Here is a 22,187-nt window from a genome sequence, read left to right on the forward strand (position 1 = left end):
CAAAAGACACTACCTTCACAGTTATTACTCTGAAGCTATTATAGGAACTGAGAATAAAAGACCAAATACCCACAACTAATGAATCATCGAGCCTTACATCGGAAACCGGGGATGTACTGTATGGTGACTAACATAATATGATAAAAAATCATTAAAAAAAAAAAAGACCAAATACCGTAACAAAAGATGTTCTCATTGCTCTTATTAATTAGGAAATGACAAAAGTTTTAGGAGCTGTGTACTAGAAATGGACCAAATATATATTTCTTAATCTAAATCACAATAACACAGAACTTAAAAAGAAGTTATATTCTGCTGCTATTGAATGGAATATTCTGTATATGCCTGTTAGTCCCATTTAGATCTGTAGTCGGTTAGGTCTATAGTCATTATTTTTCCCCCCAAATATGTTGCAGTGTGGCTTTCATGAATCTCACCCAAATAGGACAAAAGAAATGTGTTAAATGTTAATGATATATGAAACTCAAGTAATTTTGTCCAAGACAAAACTTTATAAATTAATGTTAAGAAAAGCAGTATGTATGTATGTATGTATGATTTATTTTTTGCTCTTTAGGAATGCTAAAAAGTTTGAGAAAAAAATATTGCTTAGGAAATACCTAATCAATTGGTTTTCAACTCTGAAGAGGAGATGAATGAGGAATTCAGTTGTCTTCAAGTATAAGAATACTGTGTGAGTAAGAGTAGATGCTTGTGTTTTCCCAGACCAGGCCAAAATGGATTGGAATCAAATAATAAAAACAAGGATTTAAGTTTAGATACAAGAATGGTTTTATAAATTAGCTATGGATAAGATTACTTTACAAAAGATATTGTTAAGTGTCATTTCTGGACTATTGAAAAAAGTATTGGAAGAGTTATCTTTCTGGTGTGGTTTTGAGGGAAGAAATTTTTTTAATGAATTAAGCAAACTTTTACTGAAGCTTAAATTATGTACAGAAATGCATTTCAACTTATTTAAGTCCAACACCATGACGAAATTATAGCACCAACATTTTCCCTCCTCTATCACGCATACTAGGATTAATTTTTATTATTATTCAATCTACAGTTTTAATTTTCTAGGCTTTATTTCATACAAATTTGTGTAGTTTTTCAAAATTAGATAGAAATCTTAAATCTATCTGAAAAAAAATCAGACCTCAAGCCAACAAATATCATAGAAGTAATTTTCTTGTATTGTGGTTCTAACTTGGGTACAGTAATACTCACCAAATGCTGTCCAATGTACTAAAAAGAAGTACATTATAGCCTAATCCAGTCTGTAACTTTGTGGGGTCTATTTTCATTACACGAAGAATTATATCCACTCCTTCGGTTCCAAAAATTTCCTAAGAGATTTATTTAAAATTATTTTTTGAAATAATCTAATCCTTTTCTGTTTCATCCTATCCCTTAAAACTTTTTATACTGGAAAAACAGAACAACATTGTTAGTTTTATACAAATATTTTTTTTCAAATTTGCACTCACTCTCAGGAATTTAAGACAAATTATTATTAGAAACGGCATCAATCAATATGCTAGCTTAATGTCCCTTTCCATTTTTTTTCCCTTTCTTTTTTTAAAAAATAAACCATAAGCTTGCCCCATGATTTTCTTCCGCATTATAATGAATGTACTCTAATATCCTGTCAGATGAATACTAGATAGCAAAAACTAATTTAAGAGGCTAAAATTCTATCATGGAAGACTTTTTAATACTCCCAAGAGAGAAATAAATATATAAATGGTAGTTAAAACCTTTAATAATTTATACTAAGTTATTACCAGTTATTATTTGTTGCTTACCAATAACCTTTCTCATTGTTTTCTTGTTCAGTTCTGGTACCCAGTAAGCAAGACTATGAGTATTTTTCCAGAAGAACACATGCACAGGGTGGCAGAATATAAGAAAAAGTTGCATCAAAGCTCAGAGCTAGGTATGCATTTACTGTTCTTGTTGCCTCTCCCTAAAATCCCTCTATTGGAAACTTCATAATTTAAAATTTTTATCTTTCCAATTCTGTCTTTTGCTATTTAAGTTATCACTCTTAGAAATGCAGAGTTTGTTACAAAATTTAAAAAGATCAAAGGGAATTAAGCTCTTTTTTTCTAACTTTTAGTTCTAGGTATGAACCTGATTTTTTTTCTTTAAGTTTTTATTCAAATTCCAGTTAGTTAACATACAGTGTAATATTAGTTTCAGGTGTAGAATATAGTGATTCATCCTTTACATACAACACTCAGTGCTCATCACCTATCCATCACCCTGAACTCAATTTAAACTCAAAACAGCATTTATAAGGTGACAGCCACTTTGGAAGAACTGTTTGCCAGTTTCTTAAAAACATATACCTACTTTATGAACATTAATTGCACTCTCAGGTATTTATCTAGGAGAAAAAAAAGCATTATGTCCACAGCAAGACTACTACAAAAATGTTCACTGAAGGTTTATACATAATAGTCCCAAATGGGGGCACCTGGGTGGCGCAGTAGTTAAGTGTCTGCCTTCGGCTCAGGGCGTGATCCCAGCATTCTGGGATCGAGCCCCACATCAGGCTTCTCCACTAGGAGCCTGCTTCCTCCTCTCCCACTCCCCCTGCTTGTGTTCCCTCTCTCGCTGGCTGTTTCTCTCTGTCAAATAAATAAGTAAAATCTTTAAAAAAAAAAAAAGTCCCAAATGGATCCAACATAAGTGTTTATCAATAGGGGAATGGAGAAAAAAATTGTGTATATTCAAACAATGAAATACTATTCAGCAATAAAAAGGAATGAACTGCTGATACCTGCAATCACATGAATATATTTCAGAAATATGATGATGACAGGACCAGATATAAAAGAGTAAATCACATTTATATGTGATTCATATAAATCACATTTATATGAATGTGATTCCATTCGTATAAAGTAAAAGAATAGGCAATACTAATATGGGGACAGAAATCAGAATAGCGGTCACCTGAAGGCAAATAGGGGGATCGCTACTAAGGGGCATAAAAGAATTTCATAGGGAATAACAATTGTGTCTGTTTTAATTGAACTATTGGTTAAATGGGTGTATACATTCATCAAAACCTATCGAAATATACACTTAAGGTATATATATAAATATATATATATATACTTTACTGTATATAATTCTACTCTCCTTATAAAAAAGAATATTAAATTAAATCCTCACAAGATTAAAAAACAGCAATATTTATGGACACCAAGAAACAGTTCATAGTGCTAGGTGATTGGAAAATCTGAACAAAACTTTGATTCACAGGCATACATACCTTCCTAGGAATATGATGTTCACAAAGACCAGATAAGACAAGTAATATATCAGATTGAATTTCCAAAATAATGGCTTCTTCTTTATCATTAGACTTGCTTATTGTATTTTTAAAAACTCCTGGTATGAAAAAATTAAAAAAAGATTGTATTTTTATTTTGATCAATTAATGTTTTGAAATCCCTTCCTATAAAGTTTCAGTTAGAGAGACTATTTTTAAAAGAGCTATTTTAATTGCACAGTTATGTAGAAGCTGTAGACAGAAGATGATAAATGGATTCTTTGAGCTCTGAGTACAATCAGTGGCCCCATATATATAATATTTCTAGTACGGAATTAATGAGGTGTTCTTAAAAGATGTCCTAACAACCTGATACTTTGTGTAGCAAACAAAACTGTTCATAGAAATATGCACATTGTCATGAGGCAGAGATGAGTGCCTTTGCAAATATATAACTAAAATGCCCCATCACAGCTTGCTCATCTCCTCATGGTTAACAGGGTCAATTTTAGGCAAAGGCAGAAGACCTCTCTAAGTATGTTTTCTCTTCCTGTTACTTCTTTCTGCATCCTCTCCTTACGTCTACCTGGTGGTGTCTTCAATAACTTTAAGTAGCAGTATTCCCATGTCCTGAGAAATCTCTCCCCTGCTTCTAATAAAAATTTAGAAAACTGGAAAAAGAGCTACTTGCACTGATGGAATGACAGTCACAATAAAATTTTGCCTCAACAAGGAATTTTCCTTTAAGCTTTAAATGAGAAACAAAAATGACTGCTTCTCTATTAAAGGGGTCACTGGCATTACCAGGAAGAGGTGGACTTATGTTCCAAGAGGAACCAGTAAGAGGGCCAGGGAAATCACAACTTATTTCCATAGCTGGTCCTGAAGGGACGATTCTTGGTCTTGTTAGGATGAATGACAGGTACAGGATCAGTCCCTAGTGGGGCTAGTTGATCACGCTGGAGGCTCAGTTCAGGAGCACGCCAGGAACAGGTGAGCCTATGCTCCTTTATTAGGAACATCTAGGAATCCAACCTGGTTGGCCATAGGTCTGCTTCTCCTTTCTAGATGATCTCATTTTCCTTCCTACTTGAGTGCAGACATGCCACTTTCTCTGTTGTCTGTAACATGTTATGTTTTGAATTATTTCCTTCATATTTCAGTATCCTTTAGCTCCCTGCCTTAACCCTCTTCTTGTTCTATTCTAAGTCATCTGATATATTTCTTCCAGACTCCTTTTCCTAAAATAGCACTATACATGTAATTTCCCTGATCAAAAGCACTAATGGCTCCCCATGTCTAACGAAGATGCTATTCAAAACTCTTTCTAGCTTGGCTCCTGACTAGACATATTATATCTCATATTACTTGTTTTCATAAAACATTTTTCCCATTTGTTTTTTATTATTTCTAAATTGAAGTACAGTTGATAGATGTCTTCATAAACCTGACTTCACTTAAGCTAGCTCTGAACACATTGTCATACATATCTTAACACCATGTCTCCACTTATGCTATTCCCTTGCTTTATGTTTTTTTTAAGATTTTATTTATTTATGTGACAGAGAGACAGCCAGCGAGAGAGGGAACACAGCAGAGGAGTGGGAGAGGAAGAAGCAGGCTCCCAGCGGAGGAGCCCGATGTGGGACTCGATCCCGGAATGCCGGGATCACGCCCTGAGCCGAAGGCAGACACTTAACGACTGCGCTACCCAGGCACCCCTCCCTTGCTTTAAAGACCATGTCCTAGGGCGCCTGGGTGGCTCAGTCATTAAGCGTTCGGCTCAGGGCATGATCCCGGCGCTCAGGCATCGAGCCCCGCATGGGGCTCCTCCGCTGGGAGCCTGCTTCTTCCTCTCCCACTCCCCCTGCTTGTGTTCCCTCTCTCGCTGCCTGTCAAATAAATAAATAAAATCTTAAAAAAAAAAAAAGACCATCTCCTCTTTTCCTGCTCAAAACCAGCTTTACCCTCACACCCAAGCTCAATAAGGGTATTTGTCAAGATTACCTAGCCTTAAAAACTACTGAAATCTCTTGGTTTCTGTGGTATTTACTCTATTACTCATTAGGGGCCTTACTGATGGTGTAGGGTAAAACATATGCTATCTTTCTAGGATATACATCTTTTTGTTGTTGTTGTTCTCCTTAAGGGCAAGGTCCACAGTGTCCTGTTCTATACATGTTTGTGATACCAGTGCCTGCACAAAGGGTATTGTAAACATTTGCAATTACAATGCAATTACTATTTGTCAAGCAACCTATTTGTTCTCTGTTAGATAGTTTAAGTGAAGGAAGTCGGCTGCCTCTAAGAACTCACATGATAAAGATCAGCTTCTTTCAAGTTAAAAGATCTTAAGAAGAAAAGAACCCTTCTGTATCTGTTCTCCCTTTTCTCTACCCCACACCTCCTACCCAGGTAGGATTACAACTCTTACCTGGACATACAAAATATAGTATTTTCTGGACTCCATCCAGTTAGGTTGGAACCTTAACACTGAGTTCTGTACAATGGAATGTGCATGGAAGTGATAAAATCTACTTTCAGGTTTAGTCATCGTCAGTAAACTCATCAAGAAAGTGTTTTTGCTTAGCACCCTTTTCAATATCCTTATTTTAAAGGGCACCACTGTTAAAGGGCACTACTCCACTCCAGGAATGATGAGAGTAGGCACTTTAACTTAACATGTAGAAGAGTTTTTGGGTAGGTGTTACATCCAGCAAATGATCTCTTACTCATGAGGCAATCACTGAATTTGAAAATGACCAAAATAGATCTTTTCAAAGTCAAGAAAGGTTAGGGCCAGAGGACTATTTATTTTTTAATCAACAAAGGTAAAAAGCTTTTGTTTGGGGTTCTGAATTTTATTCTGAGCTCACATGTATGTATTTGATTCATTATAGTCAATTCTAAGTTGACAATCAAGGATATCCTGCTATATCATAACGGAAAAGAATCTCCTGTGTACATTTCTGTATATCCCAGCATATTAGTATTCTGGTATGTCAGATGCACCGGAAAATGTAATGTTATCCTCTTTTAAATGACTTCAAAAGCCTGGCCAGAAAGCGGTCATCTTATCACTAGAAAAATGAAGATAATAGTAGCCCATTAAAAAAAAAAGATAATCCTAAATGAAATAGTATCTGAAGTGAGTTAACAGATGTTTACAGAATGAGTGATCATGTTGTTTTAGTAAAAACAAACTGATTTATAGCAACAATATGAAACAAAAATGAAGAGAACGTTCAGGAGTTTCTTAGCTAGAATGACAAAATAAATTTATAAAAAGCACTTTAAATAAAACCTCTACTTTATAAGTATTCTACTTTTCTAAGTACACAAACATGTTTTACCTATCAGTTGCTGAATTGTTCCCTTTTCACAAAGATCACTGTTTATAGTCTCATCCTCAAGGTAGACCATGGCTCTCAAGAGTCTTAAACTGTAACGCATCTGGGCAAACTTGTTGCCACGGCCGCCTGTACCATGAAAACTATTACCATGGCTAAAGAAGGAATCTGTGGAGAAATATTAGTAATTTAATACTTTACATCAAGAAATTTAAAGCATAAAACATTTCAAATAAAACAATATATCAGATACCTTATATATCTACCCTTAAGTTTAAACAGATGTTAAAATTTTGTCATACTTGCTTTAGTTTTTTTTTTTTAGAGGAATAGATGTTATCTTTCCCCCTTCTCCTCCTATTCCCAGAATAGAAATATGCTTTAAAATTTTACTCAGTTGTGTCATATTGTGTGTCTCTCTTGTAACTTGCTACTATTACTCAACATTGCTTTTTAAAGTATTTACATTGTCACAAGCAGATCTAAATCATTTAATTGCTTTTACCATTCATTTTATCTGTTTTAGAGAGAGAGAGTGGGGGATGTGCAAAGGGAGAGGAAGAGAGAATCTTAAGCAGGCTTCAGACCCAGCATGGAGCCTGATGTGGGGGCACAATCTCACAACCCTGAGATCATGACCTGAGCCAAAATAAAAAATCCGATGCTTAACTGACTGAGCCACCCAGGTGCCCCTTGGCAATCATTTTATAAATAAATCACAGTTTATCCATTCACTAGTACAAACTCCTATAATGAACATTCTGGTACAATGAACTTTCTGGTTCATGTCCTCTTATTCCCACTGAGAAAGGTTTTGCTGTGTGACACCAGAATCATATAGGGTTTACCCACGTTGAATTTTACTAAAGATCGTAAACTGCTTCCCAAAGTGGTTATATAGACACAATATACAAGACTAACAGATTTTCCCAATCTGTTAAATGGGAAATGACAGTTCATTATTATCTTAATTTGTGTTTCTCTGATTACCAATAAGGTTGAACATCTTTTAATGTTATTTTTATATTTGAAATTTTGTCTGTGACTTGGCAGTCTCTATTCTTTGTCTACTTCTTTGCAGAGTTATTTTCTTTCTGAGTTCATGAGCCTGGATTCTAATCCTTTATTAGTCACAGGAGTGGAAAATTTATTCTCTCAATTCGTGGATTGTTATTTTATTCAGATTTAGTCATCAGCATTTCTGAATTTTACATTATTAAATGCATTAAGCTTCTGTATAGTTTAAGTTCCTCTGGTTTTTCAAAGTCTTTTCTTAACCTGTTATCATAAAGATATTTTCCCATGTTTTCTTCTAAGATTTTTACAGTTTAACTTTTCATATTTAGGGATTTAATTCATTTTGCACTTGATTTTTTTTAACAAGGTGAAAGAACCTAATTTTTATTTTCACTGAAGGCAGTATCATCTTCATTAATGCCAACCTTCCATATAGTCTATTCCACTGGTCTATTTCTTGTCTAGTACCATACAGTTTAAATTATTATAGCTTTATGGTAGGTCTTGATAAACAGCAAGGCAAGTTCTCCTTTCTTCTTTACAATAATATGCATTCTTTAAAAGGTTCTTTATGTTTAAAGCTAAAAAAATTTTCAAAAGTACTGTTCTGAGTATTGTGAATGGGTTAAAAATGTAGGTTCTGGAGCTAGACTGCCTATACTAAATCTTGGATCTGACACTTCCTGTGTGACCAAGAACGTATTATTTAACTTTTCTGATTGAGTTCTACCCATCTGACCAACAGGGAAATAGTACCTTCAACCCCTGGATTTGTTGTGAGGACTAAATGAGTTAATACTTGGAAGGTGTTTAAGGCCTACCACACAGTAGGTACTCGATAACTGTTAGCTATCAGTCTTCCCCATGTTAGGCAGCATTTCCTCTTTTGCTTTATAGTCTTTTGTAAACACAAATGATATAAAGGATAGACAGAATAGTTTTATTTAATGCATAGAAATTTAACAAGAAGTATTTCTTATTTCCTTCCTAAGAATGATGAGAATTGAAATAAAATATTCGTACAAATTGGTACATTTGGTAGACTACATGTGGAATCATTACTTCTGGCTGGGGATTTTAAGCTCCGTGAAGGTAGGGATTTTATTTATTTATTTATTTATTTATTTATTTATTTATTTTAAAGATTTTTATTTATGTATTCGACAGAGATAGAGACAACCAGTGAGAGAGGGAACACAAGCAGGGGGAGTGGGAGAGGAAGAAGCAGGCTCATAGCGGAGGAGCCCGATATGGGGCTCGATCCCATAACGCCGGGATCACGCTCTGAGCTGAAGGCAGACACTTAATCACTGTGCCACCCAGGCGCCCCGGGATTTCATTTATTTTGAATATAAATGTATCTTTAGCAGCTAAAACAATATCTAGTACCTAGTAGGCATTCAACAAATATTTGTTGAATGAATAATTAAAATATTTCCAGGACTTAGTATAATTGTTGGATTAGCCTAATGATACAAAAATTTAAATCAGGTTATATGAATGATTTCTTTTACTGAGAGGTATGTATCAATTATAGTTATGATATTGACTAATGTGTCTGACTTTAAGTGAAATCTCAGATTTTTTTCTTTAAAACAACATGTAAATACATGAAAATCACAGGAAACCAGATCTATATTTTTATTTCTCCTTTCTTTAATTAATTTTATTTTTTCTGTGCATATATTGAGCGTTTAATTGAAATATGTAAATTAGAATTTTGACAGGTATAACTCACCTTCACTCTCACACCATTCTAGAAATGCAAGGACTTGAGCATTTCCCTGACACAACATATACTCTTCTGTTAATAAAGGAGCCACTGATGACAAAGTGGCAATTGCATGCAGTTGTAATTCTTCATACTGTGCTGCAGACCATTCAATTATTTTGTTTTTCTCAGGCTTTTTAACATAGGTGAACAAAGCCAAGATAACTTTGCCGTCAATTAATAGCTACGAGGAAGGGCAAAAAGTACTTTGTTAGAAACATAAGTAAAATGATTTTATTTAATCTAAGAAAATTAAAGATTTCCAATGTGATGTTTTATTCAGATCATTTTAAAAAAATTTCCTTCCTAAAGATCCCAACCTACATTAAGTACCAAAACCAAACCAAAACAAAAACAAAAACAAAAAACAACCAGTTGGCTATGATCCCCTTATCTCGGATATGCATTCTCTAGCTGACAATAATATAAACGTTAATTTTTTTTGTCTATGCTTATATATGTAATTTAACTCCTGCTTATGATTAACCACAAAAGCAGAAAATTTGGGACAAATAAACTGCTGGCATTTCTCTCTTCCCTTCATTTTTTTGAAAAAGAAACATTTCACAGACTCAACTGTATACTATAAAAATATCAATTTTTCCAAAATGACGACTATGGCTAATTTTTAAGTACTTGCAACAGAAATTATACAAATATTCTAGTCAACCAATGCCACTCAGATCACAAGCCATATTTATAACTACATGCCTAGAATTTTAAAATTGTACTGAATCCATAATTTCAATAAAATAGAAAAATGCATAGCTATTATGACAATGTAGTTAATATTATGGCTGATTCTGAATGATGCTTATATATGGTTCACGAGATAGCAACACACGGGCTATATTCTATTAAATTTTCTTTTCATTTGGCATTATTTTATAAAGACTTTTCACAATAACATCTATAAACTTTTCTAAATTTTCTACCAGTCCACAGGGAATGAACACAAGATTTAGAATTGAGAAAGCAGGAATAAGAACAGCAGCTGGTTCTAGCACTACTATAAATGTTAAGTGGATAATGTTTTCAAAATACTACATGAACTACAAATAAGAGTACACATATTCATTATCACTACAATTACTGGGCCACAAACATATGACATAAAAACAATTAGTTGATTCCACCGCTCACGTAGTGCTTTAAGAATCTCACCATAGTCTTTACGCCCTTTGACTCTGTTGTCAACTAAACGTGGTTTATAAACTGTAGCATACATTTTGTCTCCATAGAGATTTTAATAGTTATATAATACTTTACTAATAAAACCATATTTTATGGAATGATATTCTATTTGGCATTTCAGAAAATACATTTAGATTCTATAGAGTATATATTTTTGATGTAAATAATAAAGTTACAACTGTAAAGACAATTTTTTCCTTCTCTGAGCATATTTTAGTGTGTATATAGGTGTGTGTTCCTCAGAGTGGTATTACCAAAAAAATTCTGAGCTCTTTTAATCCTCACAATAATTTGATGAGATAGGTGTTATCCTAATTTTGAAATTAAGATATCTGGGGTGCCTGGGTGGCTCAGTTGGTTAAGCATTTGCCTTCAGCTCAGGTCATGATCCCAGGATCCTGGGATGGAGCCCTGCCTTGGGCTCCTTGCTCATGGGGAGCCTACTTCTCCCTCTCCCTCTGCCTGCTGGTACCACTGCTTGTGCTCTCTCTCTTTCTCAAATAAATAAATAAAATCTTAAAAAAAGATATCTGGGATTTACAGAAACTAAACAGCCTATTCAGGATCACAGTGCTGAAAAATGACAGCACTGCATTCCACCCCACTAAAGCCTTAACCACAATATGGTCAGAGATAGACTATTAGGCTGGATGGGCCTATATGGATTTTCTTTCATTTTATATTTTCTTATTCAGGAGATCTAAATACATAAATAAATCTCTAAGGTTCTCCTGCCTTTTTTGGTTTATGTGATTTAAGTTTGGTAAATTCACTGTTTATTAATAGATAGGCAAAAGAAATTTTGAGAAGATGAAATTCCGGCCAATAAGAGTTACTTTCTATGATAAACATATGGGTTGATGAAAGATTTGCAGTCATGACTTTAAAAAAAATTATACTACAAAGTAAGACACTTTAGCTTTTATTTTGGTTATTTTTTACCTGTATGGTAGGTAAATCTTTACATAAGATCACAATTATATTGAATAGCAATTTCTTCAATTCAAAATCTTCATAGGAATTAGAAAGCTTAAGACCTTTTACCAAAGGATTTTGACTTTTAACTGTAAGGGAAAAAAAAGAAAGTAAAAGCTAAAATAATATATAAGACTCATCAAGATTTATTATAGGTTGAAAGTTTTATGGTTTTTACCTTCATTAAAGGTTGCAAATAGTATCAAATCCTTGGTAAAGCCACATTCCTAATATAAATACACAGAAGGATGATTTAATTAGGTGGAAATTACAGATGCCTATATTTACCTAATATTTAATTATCTTTATCAGATTCCCCTTGTCATTCATTTGAATTCATGAAGTACTAATAATAGAAAGGGATGAAAGCAAGAAATGTATAGCCAGATAAACTTGTAATTTATTTAATATAAATTTAACTTCTGTTGGTTCTAAGAAATATTTTTACATTATTCTATGAATATTTTATAAAATGCTGTTTAAAATTTGGTAATTATCCAAATGTATTAAGACTACAAATTACTTATATAATTCATTATCTATAACTTTAAATGACAAAATAAGGGTGAAAGAGTTATTTTCGACAGCTTCTCTTCTTAAAAAACCCCTTCCCACCTCGACCCCAACCACTCTCATTAAGTGAAAGGTTTTGTCAAGAGATAACATAACAGTTCCTACTTAATGTGAAAAGCCCTGAAGAATAACCAGAATCGCAAACATTCCAGCATGAGAGAACCCATTCCTGCCAGAGACATCCTAGTTGGACTTTGTAATTAGGGGAGGTTTACAGCAGCAAACCCCCTAGGCTTTTGAGCTCTCAGTGTTACAGTGCTACTGCTTTAGGATCCATACAGCTTCTTTAAATATGGAGATGTTATTTGACTCATAAAAATTCACCTGAATGTTTGCAAGGATGCTAATGAGAAAATATTAACTAAGCAGGGGGCTTCCAAAGAAACATATGGGTTAACCCACACTTTGCAGCCTTGACTAGAAAGCTAGGTAGAATTATTGCTCCCATTTACATATTATAAATTCTGTGATCGTTCTTTGTTGGGATCATTTGATAACCACTGATATGGGGTTGAGGGCTTCATTCCCAAATTTCCTTTCAATACAACTTAATAAGTTTGTGGCTATGTGAATATCTTTGCCAAAGATCTCTACTCCAGGATTTCAATCATTCAGTGATTTTTACATTATAAGATGTGGGGAGACTCAGCTTCTGGGATGGCAGAGTAGCTCCTATAAGAAACCTTCTGCAGCTAACAATTACAAACTCTGAACAAAATATAAAAAGTTACTGGAGGGGAGTCAGAACTTTGAAGAAAGAGATGATACTGCATGAGTTTCCCTTTTTTAAACAATGGCTTTTAGACTGAGGCCAGGCCCTAGTCCACACCTTGTGTGGATGCTACAACTCAGGGTAAAGCTGTTATCTCCATGGTTTGAACACTCAGAGGGCAGAGGTAATCTCAGGGCAACTATTGCTACTGGAAAGTGAAGGGAGAAATCCCATAAAGGAGAGAGCCACAGAAAAGGAACTTCAACTTCTGTGTATAAACTCTCAAATCTCTGGCTAATGCCTGAATCATAATACAGCAGGGAATACTCAAGCATCCTAGGTAAGGTTAAAAGAAATGAACTGAGATTTGACCTGTCATTCACCATAGGGATGAGTAGCCAAACTAAATGCCTATTAATACAAAAGAATCAATACTTTGCAGAGGAGTACACCAGAATCCATGGTAAAGATGCTCATAATAAACAGGAAGACAGGAACTCTCAGGAGAGAAGTAGGAACTATAAAAAGGAAACAAAAATCCGAAAACTAAAAAAGACAACATCTGAAATAAAAATGCACTGGATCGGATTAAAACAGAATGAAGATAACAGGGGAAAAAAGTCAGTGAATTTAGATATATAGACCAATACAATTATTCAATCTAAAGAATAGAAAGAAAAATGATCGACAAAAGTGAACAGAGCCTCACGACAAACATACATGTAATCTGCATTACAGAAGAGGAGAAAGAGAATGGGGCTGATAAAATACTTGAAGAATAATGACCAGAAATGATCCAAATTTAGTCAATTTACACACTCAGGAAGCTCTATGAATGACTCTCAAGCAGTATAAATACAAAGAAAATCCCATCTTGGCACATAATAGTAAAACTGCTGAAAACCAAAGGTAAAATGAAAATCTTGAAAAATACCCAGAAAGCAAAGTGTTACATTGTCCATAGGGAAACAACTTGAAATAGCAAATACTTCTGATCAGAAACACTGGAGGCCAGGAGACAGTGGAATGATATCTTCAAAGTGCTAAAAGATAAAAATGTTCAACTTAGAATTCTATATTCTATGAACACAGACCTCAATTAAACTGAATTAAAGATATTTTCAGATAAATGAAATTAAGAGAATTTGTTGCCAGCAGCCAGCAGCTCTGCATCGTAAGAAATGGGAAAGGAAATTCTTTAGGTGAAAGAGAAATAATGCCAGATATAAACTCATATCATCAGCAAGGAAAGAAATGCATCATAAATGGTAAATATGTAAGGAAATTATAAAATATGAAGAGAAGCTCAAGTTTCCAAAAGGTTGCAAAGAACTGGCAGAACTACTGGTGACCACAATGACATTACAACATAATTTGCTATCACAACAAAGTTCATAAATATTACAACATTGTTTAGGACTCCTTCCCTCATACCAACTACTTCCACCATTGAAATTAATGCAATTTGACTCATACTTACAATCATTGGTGCTCCAGGATTTTGAGCTATAATTGTAGTGATTACTAATATATCGTTTCTAAGCTGACGATCGTAATGACTAAAACCTCTCATAAACAGGGTTTTAAATACTTCCTTCAAAGCCCTAGAAAGTAAAATCAGATCTTTAAAACTGTATTTCCATGCAAATGCTACTGAAGTGTCTATCAACAAAATCCCCCTTTTTATATTATACTATTCATTTCAAAGTATTTCTGATCTTTTCTACATTTCCAAATCTGCATCTACATTGGATTCAAAGCTGTATCAGATAAGAATCCATCAATCCAAATCTATACCTATGGGCAAAATGACTGCTCTAAAATAAAGATTCATTCATATCATTTTCCTTTTTAAACTACTTAAACCTTTTTAAACTACTTTTCTTTGTTCTTAAGATTAAAAAGTCCTACCTCCTTACCAAGGCTGATCGAGCCTTTCATATTATGGTCCTTGCTAACACTGCTAGCTTCATTTCTCACTATTTTATTTTCTCCTCTCAATATATTGAGTATCTTCCAGTTTTTTTTATTTAGCTAAGTTCTAATTTCACTTCTGTTCCCCTGTCTAGGTTGCTCTCTGAATGTAAAACTCTTCTGTGTTGCCAGTTTGTACTTATCATTCAGATACCAAATTAGGGTTCATCAGAAAGTATTTATTAACTCTCCAAGTCTGGGTCAGGTTCCACAGGCATTTGTTTTGGTTTGGGCGTTTGTCGCTTTGCTTCCTAGCACTCACTTGCCCTTCTTCTTTTTTTTTTAAGATTTTATTTTTTTAAGTAATCTCTACACCCAGTGTGGGGCTTTAACTCACAACCCCGAGATCAAGAGTCACATGCTCTACCAACTGAGCCAGCCAAGCACCCCTTACTTGCCCTTCTTATGATAATAGTATCCTTATTTTTATTTAGGCATTTACTCTTTTGGTCTTGCAAAGGTGCCTTCAGCTTCCTTTTAGCCAGAGCATTTCTCTGTCACTAGTAATTCATTCTGGAATGGCATATGGCCAACCCAGAACACTCAGGACCAACAGGGACTCAATTCAAAGAATTTTCTTTGGCCTTTCAGAAGAGCAAGTCTTCTCTTCTGCTTGATTTGGGGTTGTGATTATGTGAACCTAAGCTTCTTATGTCTCACCATGTGGAGCTTTAGAATAAAGCCAACACCATGGAAAACTGTATAGGGATGATGAAGACCCACGTCCTGTTATTTGCCGAGCACATGAAACCAGTTTTATCCTTGACCTTGTTTATATAAGCCCATAAGTATCCTCTGTGGTTTAAATCAGTTGGGTTGGGTGTGCTGAATCACTCTCTTCTAGAGAACATGTAGCACCTGTCATATCTCTTTCATAGCATTTAGTTGCCTGTTTACTTGTCCATCTCCCAACATAATGCAAATTCCATGAAAGCAGAGATCATGTCTGCATTGTCTTCATTTGTATTTCTATGGCCTAGTACTGAAGTTGGCACAGAGCAGACAATAATTATTTGATGAATAAATGAATAAGTAACTTAAAGGCTCACTTATATTTTATTGCTAATGCTTACTGCAATATCCAGAAGACAGTAAGTATTTAAAAATAGGTTTATTGAATGAATAAATGAAGTACTGCTTTTAAATGTCTAATTTATTTTATACTTATTCAAAGACATAATTAATTTTGTTAACAAGCTACTTTAAAAGCTCTCCAATAGAAAAAAAAAAATGGCTTGCTATTGCACAGATGCATTTATACCACAACATAAAAATGATGTCCTGAAACATAGTCATTACATGACTCAAAAGCCTAATTGAACACAAATTCAAACAAAGATGTTAGTTATGGTACTATCATTTTAAGGTTAAAAAACATTCCTATATAACCCCTTACTTACAGCAAACATTCCAAGTTACTAAGCTGTTGTATGATTTCTTCTTTCGGAGATTTTTCCAATAAATTCCAAAGTATTTCTGATGAACGAAACAGAAGCTGTCCAGAGGGATCTGGGTCATTGAGGTGAGCGCAGATTCCACTGGCTGCTTGTGCTTTCATCATTAAAGTGCAATTAACTTCTGAAAATAAATTTAAAAATTATTTATGTTGTACAGTCTTTACACCATTGGATAGAAACAAAAATCACTGAGAATGAAGTATTTAAATTTAATAATATACAAACCAGAAGTTGAGAGATGTTGCAGAGCTTTAAGTACCCAAAGTTTCTCAACAAGTTGATTTTCAAGTAAGGCCAATGACTGGACCATTGTTTTTGCCAATCCTCCAACCTCAGCCATCTTAATCTTGTATGATGAACTTGCTTGCTGGTAACCTAACAACAATTAGTTAATAAATATGTACAGTTATCTCACATAGTAATCTATGTTCAGACAATGGAATGAGTAATATTATTAAACAACAGCAATAACAACTTTAAAAAAAAGTGTATGGCATTTTTAAATGGTACAGCACAGGGATAGGCACAATTTTTCTATAAAAGGCCAGGTAATGAGTCAATTTTAAAATTTATTATTATATAATATTTAGTAATATATTATATTTATTAATAATTATTATTATATATTCTTAATATATATTAAATCATCAAATTTAATATAGAGGAGTCATCATAAACATTTTCCAAGAAGAGTGACTCATCAAGACCCCTAACTCAAGAGCGTTAACTGACTTAATGGAGACACCTATTGATTCTGGAAGCCTGAGAAGACAGGTGCACCTGACGACAATCCTCATTAAAAATCACTGGCCCCAAGCAAAGACAAGCCTCACTCTTCTTTCCTTTCTGAGTCTTCTGGACGCTCTGTCCATATCTACACTCTCTCTATGTCTTCAGTAAATTCTGCTGTCACTTCCACTTGGCTTGTGTTTGATTCCTATCCTGCACAGAGCCAAGGACCCTTTTGGTTGGTCCTGTGGGAACCCCTCTGGGTCCTCGGACCTAGCCAGCTTGCATCAATCCCACTGTGTCTTTCCAAGTTCAAAGAGAATGAGAAAATATTATTTTACAGACATAAGTTATTACTAAAAGACCAATGAAAACTTCACCTGTAATATGCTTCTTTGGTGGTTCTGCATGATAAAAGTCAACAATACACTTACAAATTTGTATCCTCAATTCAGAATTTGGTATTTTCATTAATTCACCTGCCAGAAAGAGAAATGAATGCTATTTAATAACACTGTCATGTTTAGTTGCAAGTTTAAATGTGTTAACAATACTATTAAAAATATCCTCACTAGAAGTTCATACTGGACCATGTAATTCTCTACATGCACACATGCATATCTGAAATATCTTGGATCTATCCCTACAACATTTGGCCCCTCAATCAACTCAGCCTCTCCTTCCCAGGAAGAAAAGAATGGTGGTTAGTAACATAAATGCCAGAACCAGACTGTTTAATTTTAAATACTGGCTCTGCCACTTACTACCTATGTAAACTTGTGTCTTACTATAAAATGTATAACAATAGTTACTACTTTAAAAATTGCTGTGGGAATTAATATGAAAAAAAGCTGAGAATAGTGTCTGGCATATAGTAAGTTACTATTGTTATTCTGGCAAGATATGGGTTAGCATTTTTCTCTTTACCTAGAGAATCAGTAATTTGTTGCCTCTAATAATGCATACTTTGCTTAGAGAAGTTCCAAGTGAGCTCTGCTTTTCAATTTGCTGACAGACTGGAAAACAGCGAGTTTCTAGGCAATCTTTGCAATCTTTGCCCTACATATAATAGTTTCACGTTCAAGTTATCTTGGTGGAGATGAAGGATTGGAAGGTTCCTTTTCAGGCATATCTAAATCACTTCTGAACTGGCTTCAGCCTATACTTCAAACTGGATTATTCTTGCTCTGATGAATTACAAGTTATGATCCCTAAGAGAATCTGAAAATGATCTGTGTGATTCTGGAAATGTCCCATGTCCTCTGCATGCCTGGGACAACTGGAGTTGGGAGAATCAGCTTCAGGGTTGAACCAGATGTGGGTGGATTCTGTGAGGGAAACATAATGAAGTGTTCCTGAAACTCCTGTTTTGCATTAGGACTTGCATAATGTTCACCTCTGGAAATGATCAGTGAGTGGGGATGCAAATGGACAAAAGGAGGAAGCACACAGGAAAACCTCACCCCTGTTTTAGGAGAATCTATCTGCAAAAGATACCACTAAAAAAAGAAGACTGTTTCAACATGATTCCCTTAATTTTTTTTTTTTCGAACACTTCCTTTGATGTTGAAAATCACTATGTTTTGGAAAAATTTAGTCAACAGGAACAACTAAAGTTTTCCAACAAAACAAATGTTCAAGTTTATGGGAAGTTCTAAGGTTTCTCATCTCTACACTTTTAATTTGTGTAAGTTTAGATCATTTCTCAGTTTCCTGTTTTATAATCTCAGGACGTAGTACCAACTTTTTCCCTCATACATTTCCAAAATCCTACTCTTGAATCAGAAATAGCAATCACTTAAGGAGAAAAAGTAATATGATTTACTACTACATAGTACAAACTGGAAGTTATTAGTAAAAATGAGCAGCTTTTGTTCAACCCTTTATAATCTATACAATTATTTTAGTTTAAATTCATGTTTCCAGCAATTAAAAAACAAGGGACAGAACAGTAGCACTTGCAGTCAATAATCAGTGAAGGGAGCTCATTTTAAGCTAAGAGTTCATACTTACTTCAAGTGTTCTAAGGCAGGCAAGCAGTTATTCAGCAAAGAGCAGACTGACACAGTAAAAAGAGCCATATATTTATCATACAAATGCCTACCGACACTCTTAGAGACAACATTTAAAAATAATAAGGGCAGCAGAGGCATTTTAATGTAATCAACCAAACCTACATCTTTTATCTGTTAATATTATCATGTCCTCTTTAGGGTTGGCTTCCCCATGTAAATTTTGATGCTAGAGATTCACAGAATTAAAGTTTCCAGTTAGTTTCCAGCCCACTTGTTCCTTGCAGTCATCTTATCTAACTCCCTATGATTATTCAAATTTCCTTGACACCTTTATCCACTCTAGGCCATAATAATTTCTCACAGAATATCTACTATTCAAGACTATGAAACTTATTTAGATATAAAAGGATTAATGTCTCACCATTTTATGATTTTATTTAAAATTTTAGATTTTTGGATGAATAATTTGGATCTCAGTGATTCTAGCAATTAATTAGATTCTAGGAATTATTAGAGTTTAATGTTGAAAACATTTTTGTGATTATTGAGAGGTACATATACTTCTCATTTATTAAAAAGTTAAATATTTCAACAAACTAAATAACATCAAAACAAATAAGCATCTGCCTGTCCTTCAATTAAGGAACACAGAATCTTGTTGGTATTAAAACGCCTCAGTGGAAAGCAATACAAAAATTATCATCAAGCACACTATGATTAATTCCCAACCAGAAACAAGAAAAGAACCTACATTTGGAGGGGTACTCTAAAACTCAGTGACTGAAACATTTCTTTCTTGTCAGTAGGGCCTGTCGTATGCTACACCCCTCTATCTTGAAGAAATCTTAACTTACCCAGAAGTGCGATTGAATTAGCAGTATCTTCCGCATATGTTATTTCATCTGATACTTTCTTTTTCAAAAATGGCAAGCTTCAGTAAGAATGAAGAATGCAGGAGTTATGTTTAATGAAGTCCTTAATTGAACCATCATTTGCAAAGTAGGGGAAAATCCTTTCTAAAGAATAAAATGAGGATAATATCCTATTCTGTAGCCCTGGGAGAATTGGCAACTACCAAAAATTTTTGTGTTTCTAACTAACTGATCAAATAGAAGACAGAATAGGTTTATGAAAATGAGGAGAGATGAACATAAAAGGCAAGAGTTAAGAAAGCCATCTTGCAACACTGTATAAGTAAAAAAGTTAAGCATTTATATTAATTCTATAAAAATGTTAATAACAAATATTAATATTAGAATTATATTTCACAGCATTATAATCAAAGTTACTTAAAAATAATTTATATAAAAATCATAAAAGACAGGGCATTCAAACTTAGATCATTAGTCTAAATGTCAAAGGAGAAATAAAAGTTATTTCTTAAATACAAAATATGAACTATTTTGGTATTTCATGAGTTCAAAATTTGAACCTCCTGTGCTTTATAAAAATATAATATATCCTCTCTATAGGACTTTTAATTCATGTTTTTCAAGAAAAAATTTCATGATATTTCAAGGGCAAGCTATGAAGAAAAGGACAATTTTATAAATGTCACAGAGGTTCATTTTTTAGTGTTCCTTAGAATTTTTCATTTGAAACCAATAACTTATTACTTGTTATCCAGCTCATTGTTGGATCTCTAAAGTGAAGAAACTCTAAAATTACTTCTTCTTGTCCTCAAACTTTTTCCTTTTCTACCAAAGGAAACAATCTAAAAGATAAAGCACTAGAAGAGTTTCCCCCTCGAAACCTTATGAAAATAATATGCATTATACTTCTGATGTAGTGAGAAAACATACTACATAGAAGCCAAAACAGAAAGGCTAGGTTTTATTTTTTATTTTCAATGTTTTTATCCCCCAAAAATATCTTGAGAAGGGGATCAAGGGGGGTGAGGTGTGGAGAAATACAGGATGAAAGCAGAAATTAGGAAAGGAGAAAAAAAATTAATAATGTGAATAATTATGAAATATGAGGGAAAGTAAAGAGTGCAATTCAAAAGTCTGTCACTTTATGTAAGGAAACATTCAATCAGAGCTTTCACAGAAAAAGTTCTTGGTGGAGCTCTTTACTGGCATTGCTTAAAGTAATGCATATAGACCTGGTTTTCTAGTACTTGCAGAGCCTTGAAATTTTGAATGATAACAATATAATCTCACATCAATATAATAATAATTTCCAATAGTACATAAAAGTTCCTTGAAAGCACCAGAGCAATAATTTATTTCTTTATTTTTCATAGTCTATATTAAAAATTAAGGCATGGTAAAGGCATTCAATAAATTATTTTTGATTTTGTTCAGATATCAAAAAAATTAAGTGTATATAGTTGTAAAATTTTTAAATATTATTGCTACTGAGTCTAAAAGTAAGAGTTAAAACTACCATGTATACATAGTCCTAGTAATATTTTTGTATACTAAAAGAAATATGCTATTTAAAAAGTTAAATTGGTAGAAAGATTTAGAAGGTTAAATTAATGGAAAGGTTTATTCCTACTTTAAGAAATCTCCTCTACTATGTTACATTGAAAGCTAAAAATTGATATTTTAATGTATATCTGGATTAGCTACTATGTGGCAGCAAAGAAGCTGAAGATATTACTAATTCCCCCAAATGTTTGGAGAAACAATAATATGGAGGATAGGATATATTAATTTTATAATGCTGACCTCTAATTTATATTTAAAAATTAAATTAATGTAATTTACATTTATATTAAAAAGTTTAAAATTAATTTTATAATGCTGACCTCTAATTTACATAAAACATATATACCAGAAATGATTGGTGACATTTTATTCTTCATTCAAATTTTAAAAATCAATAAAAATTGACTCAGAACTTAATATATATCTTGGAGAGTCAAATTTTCTAAAGAGAGAAAAAAAAACTAGACTGAAACTATTTAGCAGTGTTCATAAATTTTCTCAAAAATTCTAAAAAAAATCACAATTTCTTGCTTTCACCTCACATTTATTGTTCACTTGAGAACAACTTATTATGACAAAACATTTTAATATACTTACAGTTTAATCTCTTATGGCTAGCTATCTCAGACTACAAAATTGACTACATTTGAAATATCAACTGGAATCAAGTGATGAAGTGAAGTTTTCTGAGTTATC

At 33.6% G+C, this 22,187-nt stretch overlaps 1 protein-coding gene and 1 long non-coding RNA gene across 4 annotated transcripts in view; one reads left to right on the forward strand and one right to left on the reverse strand.

Annotated features, from left to right (window-relative positions):
* The window catches only part of CFAP69 (cilia and flagella associated protein 69), a 50,422-nt gene that overhangs the window by 14,046 nt on the left and 14,189 nt on the right, over positions 1-22,187 (reverse strand). For 2 of the 3 annotated variants that reach the window (XM_040644290.1, XM_008686216.1), the window contains exons 5-15: positions 19,911-19,987; positions 17,422-17,520; positions 16,538-16,687; positions 16,256-16,433; positions 14,362-14,485; positions 11,775-11,823; positions 11,564-11,685; positions 9,395-9,611; positions 6,643-6,807; positions 3,290-3,408; positions 1,234-1,352 (exon numbers count right to left, since the gene is read on the reverse strand). In XM_040644290.1, coding sequence (XP_040500224.1) covers positions 1,234-1,352; positions 3,290-3,408; positions 6,643-6,807; positions 9,395-9,611; positions 11,564-11,685; positions 11,775-11,823; positions 14,362-14,485; positions 16,256-16,433; positions 16,538-16,687; positions 17,422-17,520; positions 19,911-19,987 — 1,419 coding nt within the window. The remainder of the gene's footprint in view (positions 1-1,233; positions 1,353-3,289; positions 3,409-6,642; positions 6,808-9,394; positions 9,612-11,563; positions 11,686-11,774; positions 11,824-14,361; positions 14,486-16,255; positions 16,434-16,537; positions 16,688-17,421; positions 17,521-19,910; positions 19,988-22,187) is intronic. The other variant, XM_040644289.1, reaches the window with a different exon arrangement.
* LOC103658696 lies at positions 590-8,739 on the forward strand. The gene is made up of 3 exons (XR_567255.1): positions 590-694; positions 1,843-1,942; positions 8,649-8,739. It is a non-coding gene; the product is annotated as an uncharacterized LOC103658696 (long non-coding RNA).

This window comes from Ursus maritimus, unplaced genomic scaffold (genome assembly GCF_017311325.1).
Source record: "Ursus maritimus isolate PB19 unplaced genomic scaffold, ASM1731132v1 scaffold_3, whole genome shotgun sequence".
Classification (NCBI taxonomy): Eukaryota; Metazoa; Chordata; class Mammalia; order Carnivora; family Ursidae; genus Ursus; species Ursus maritimus.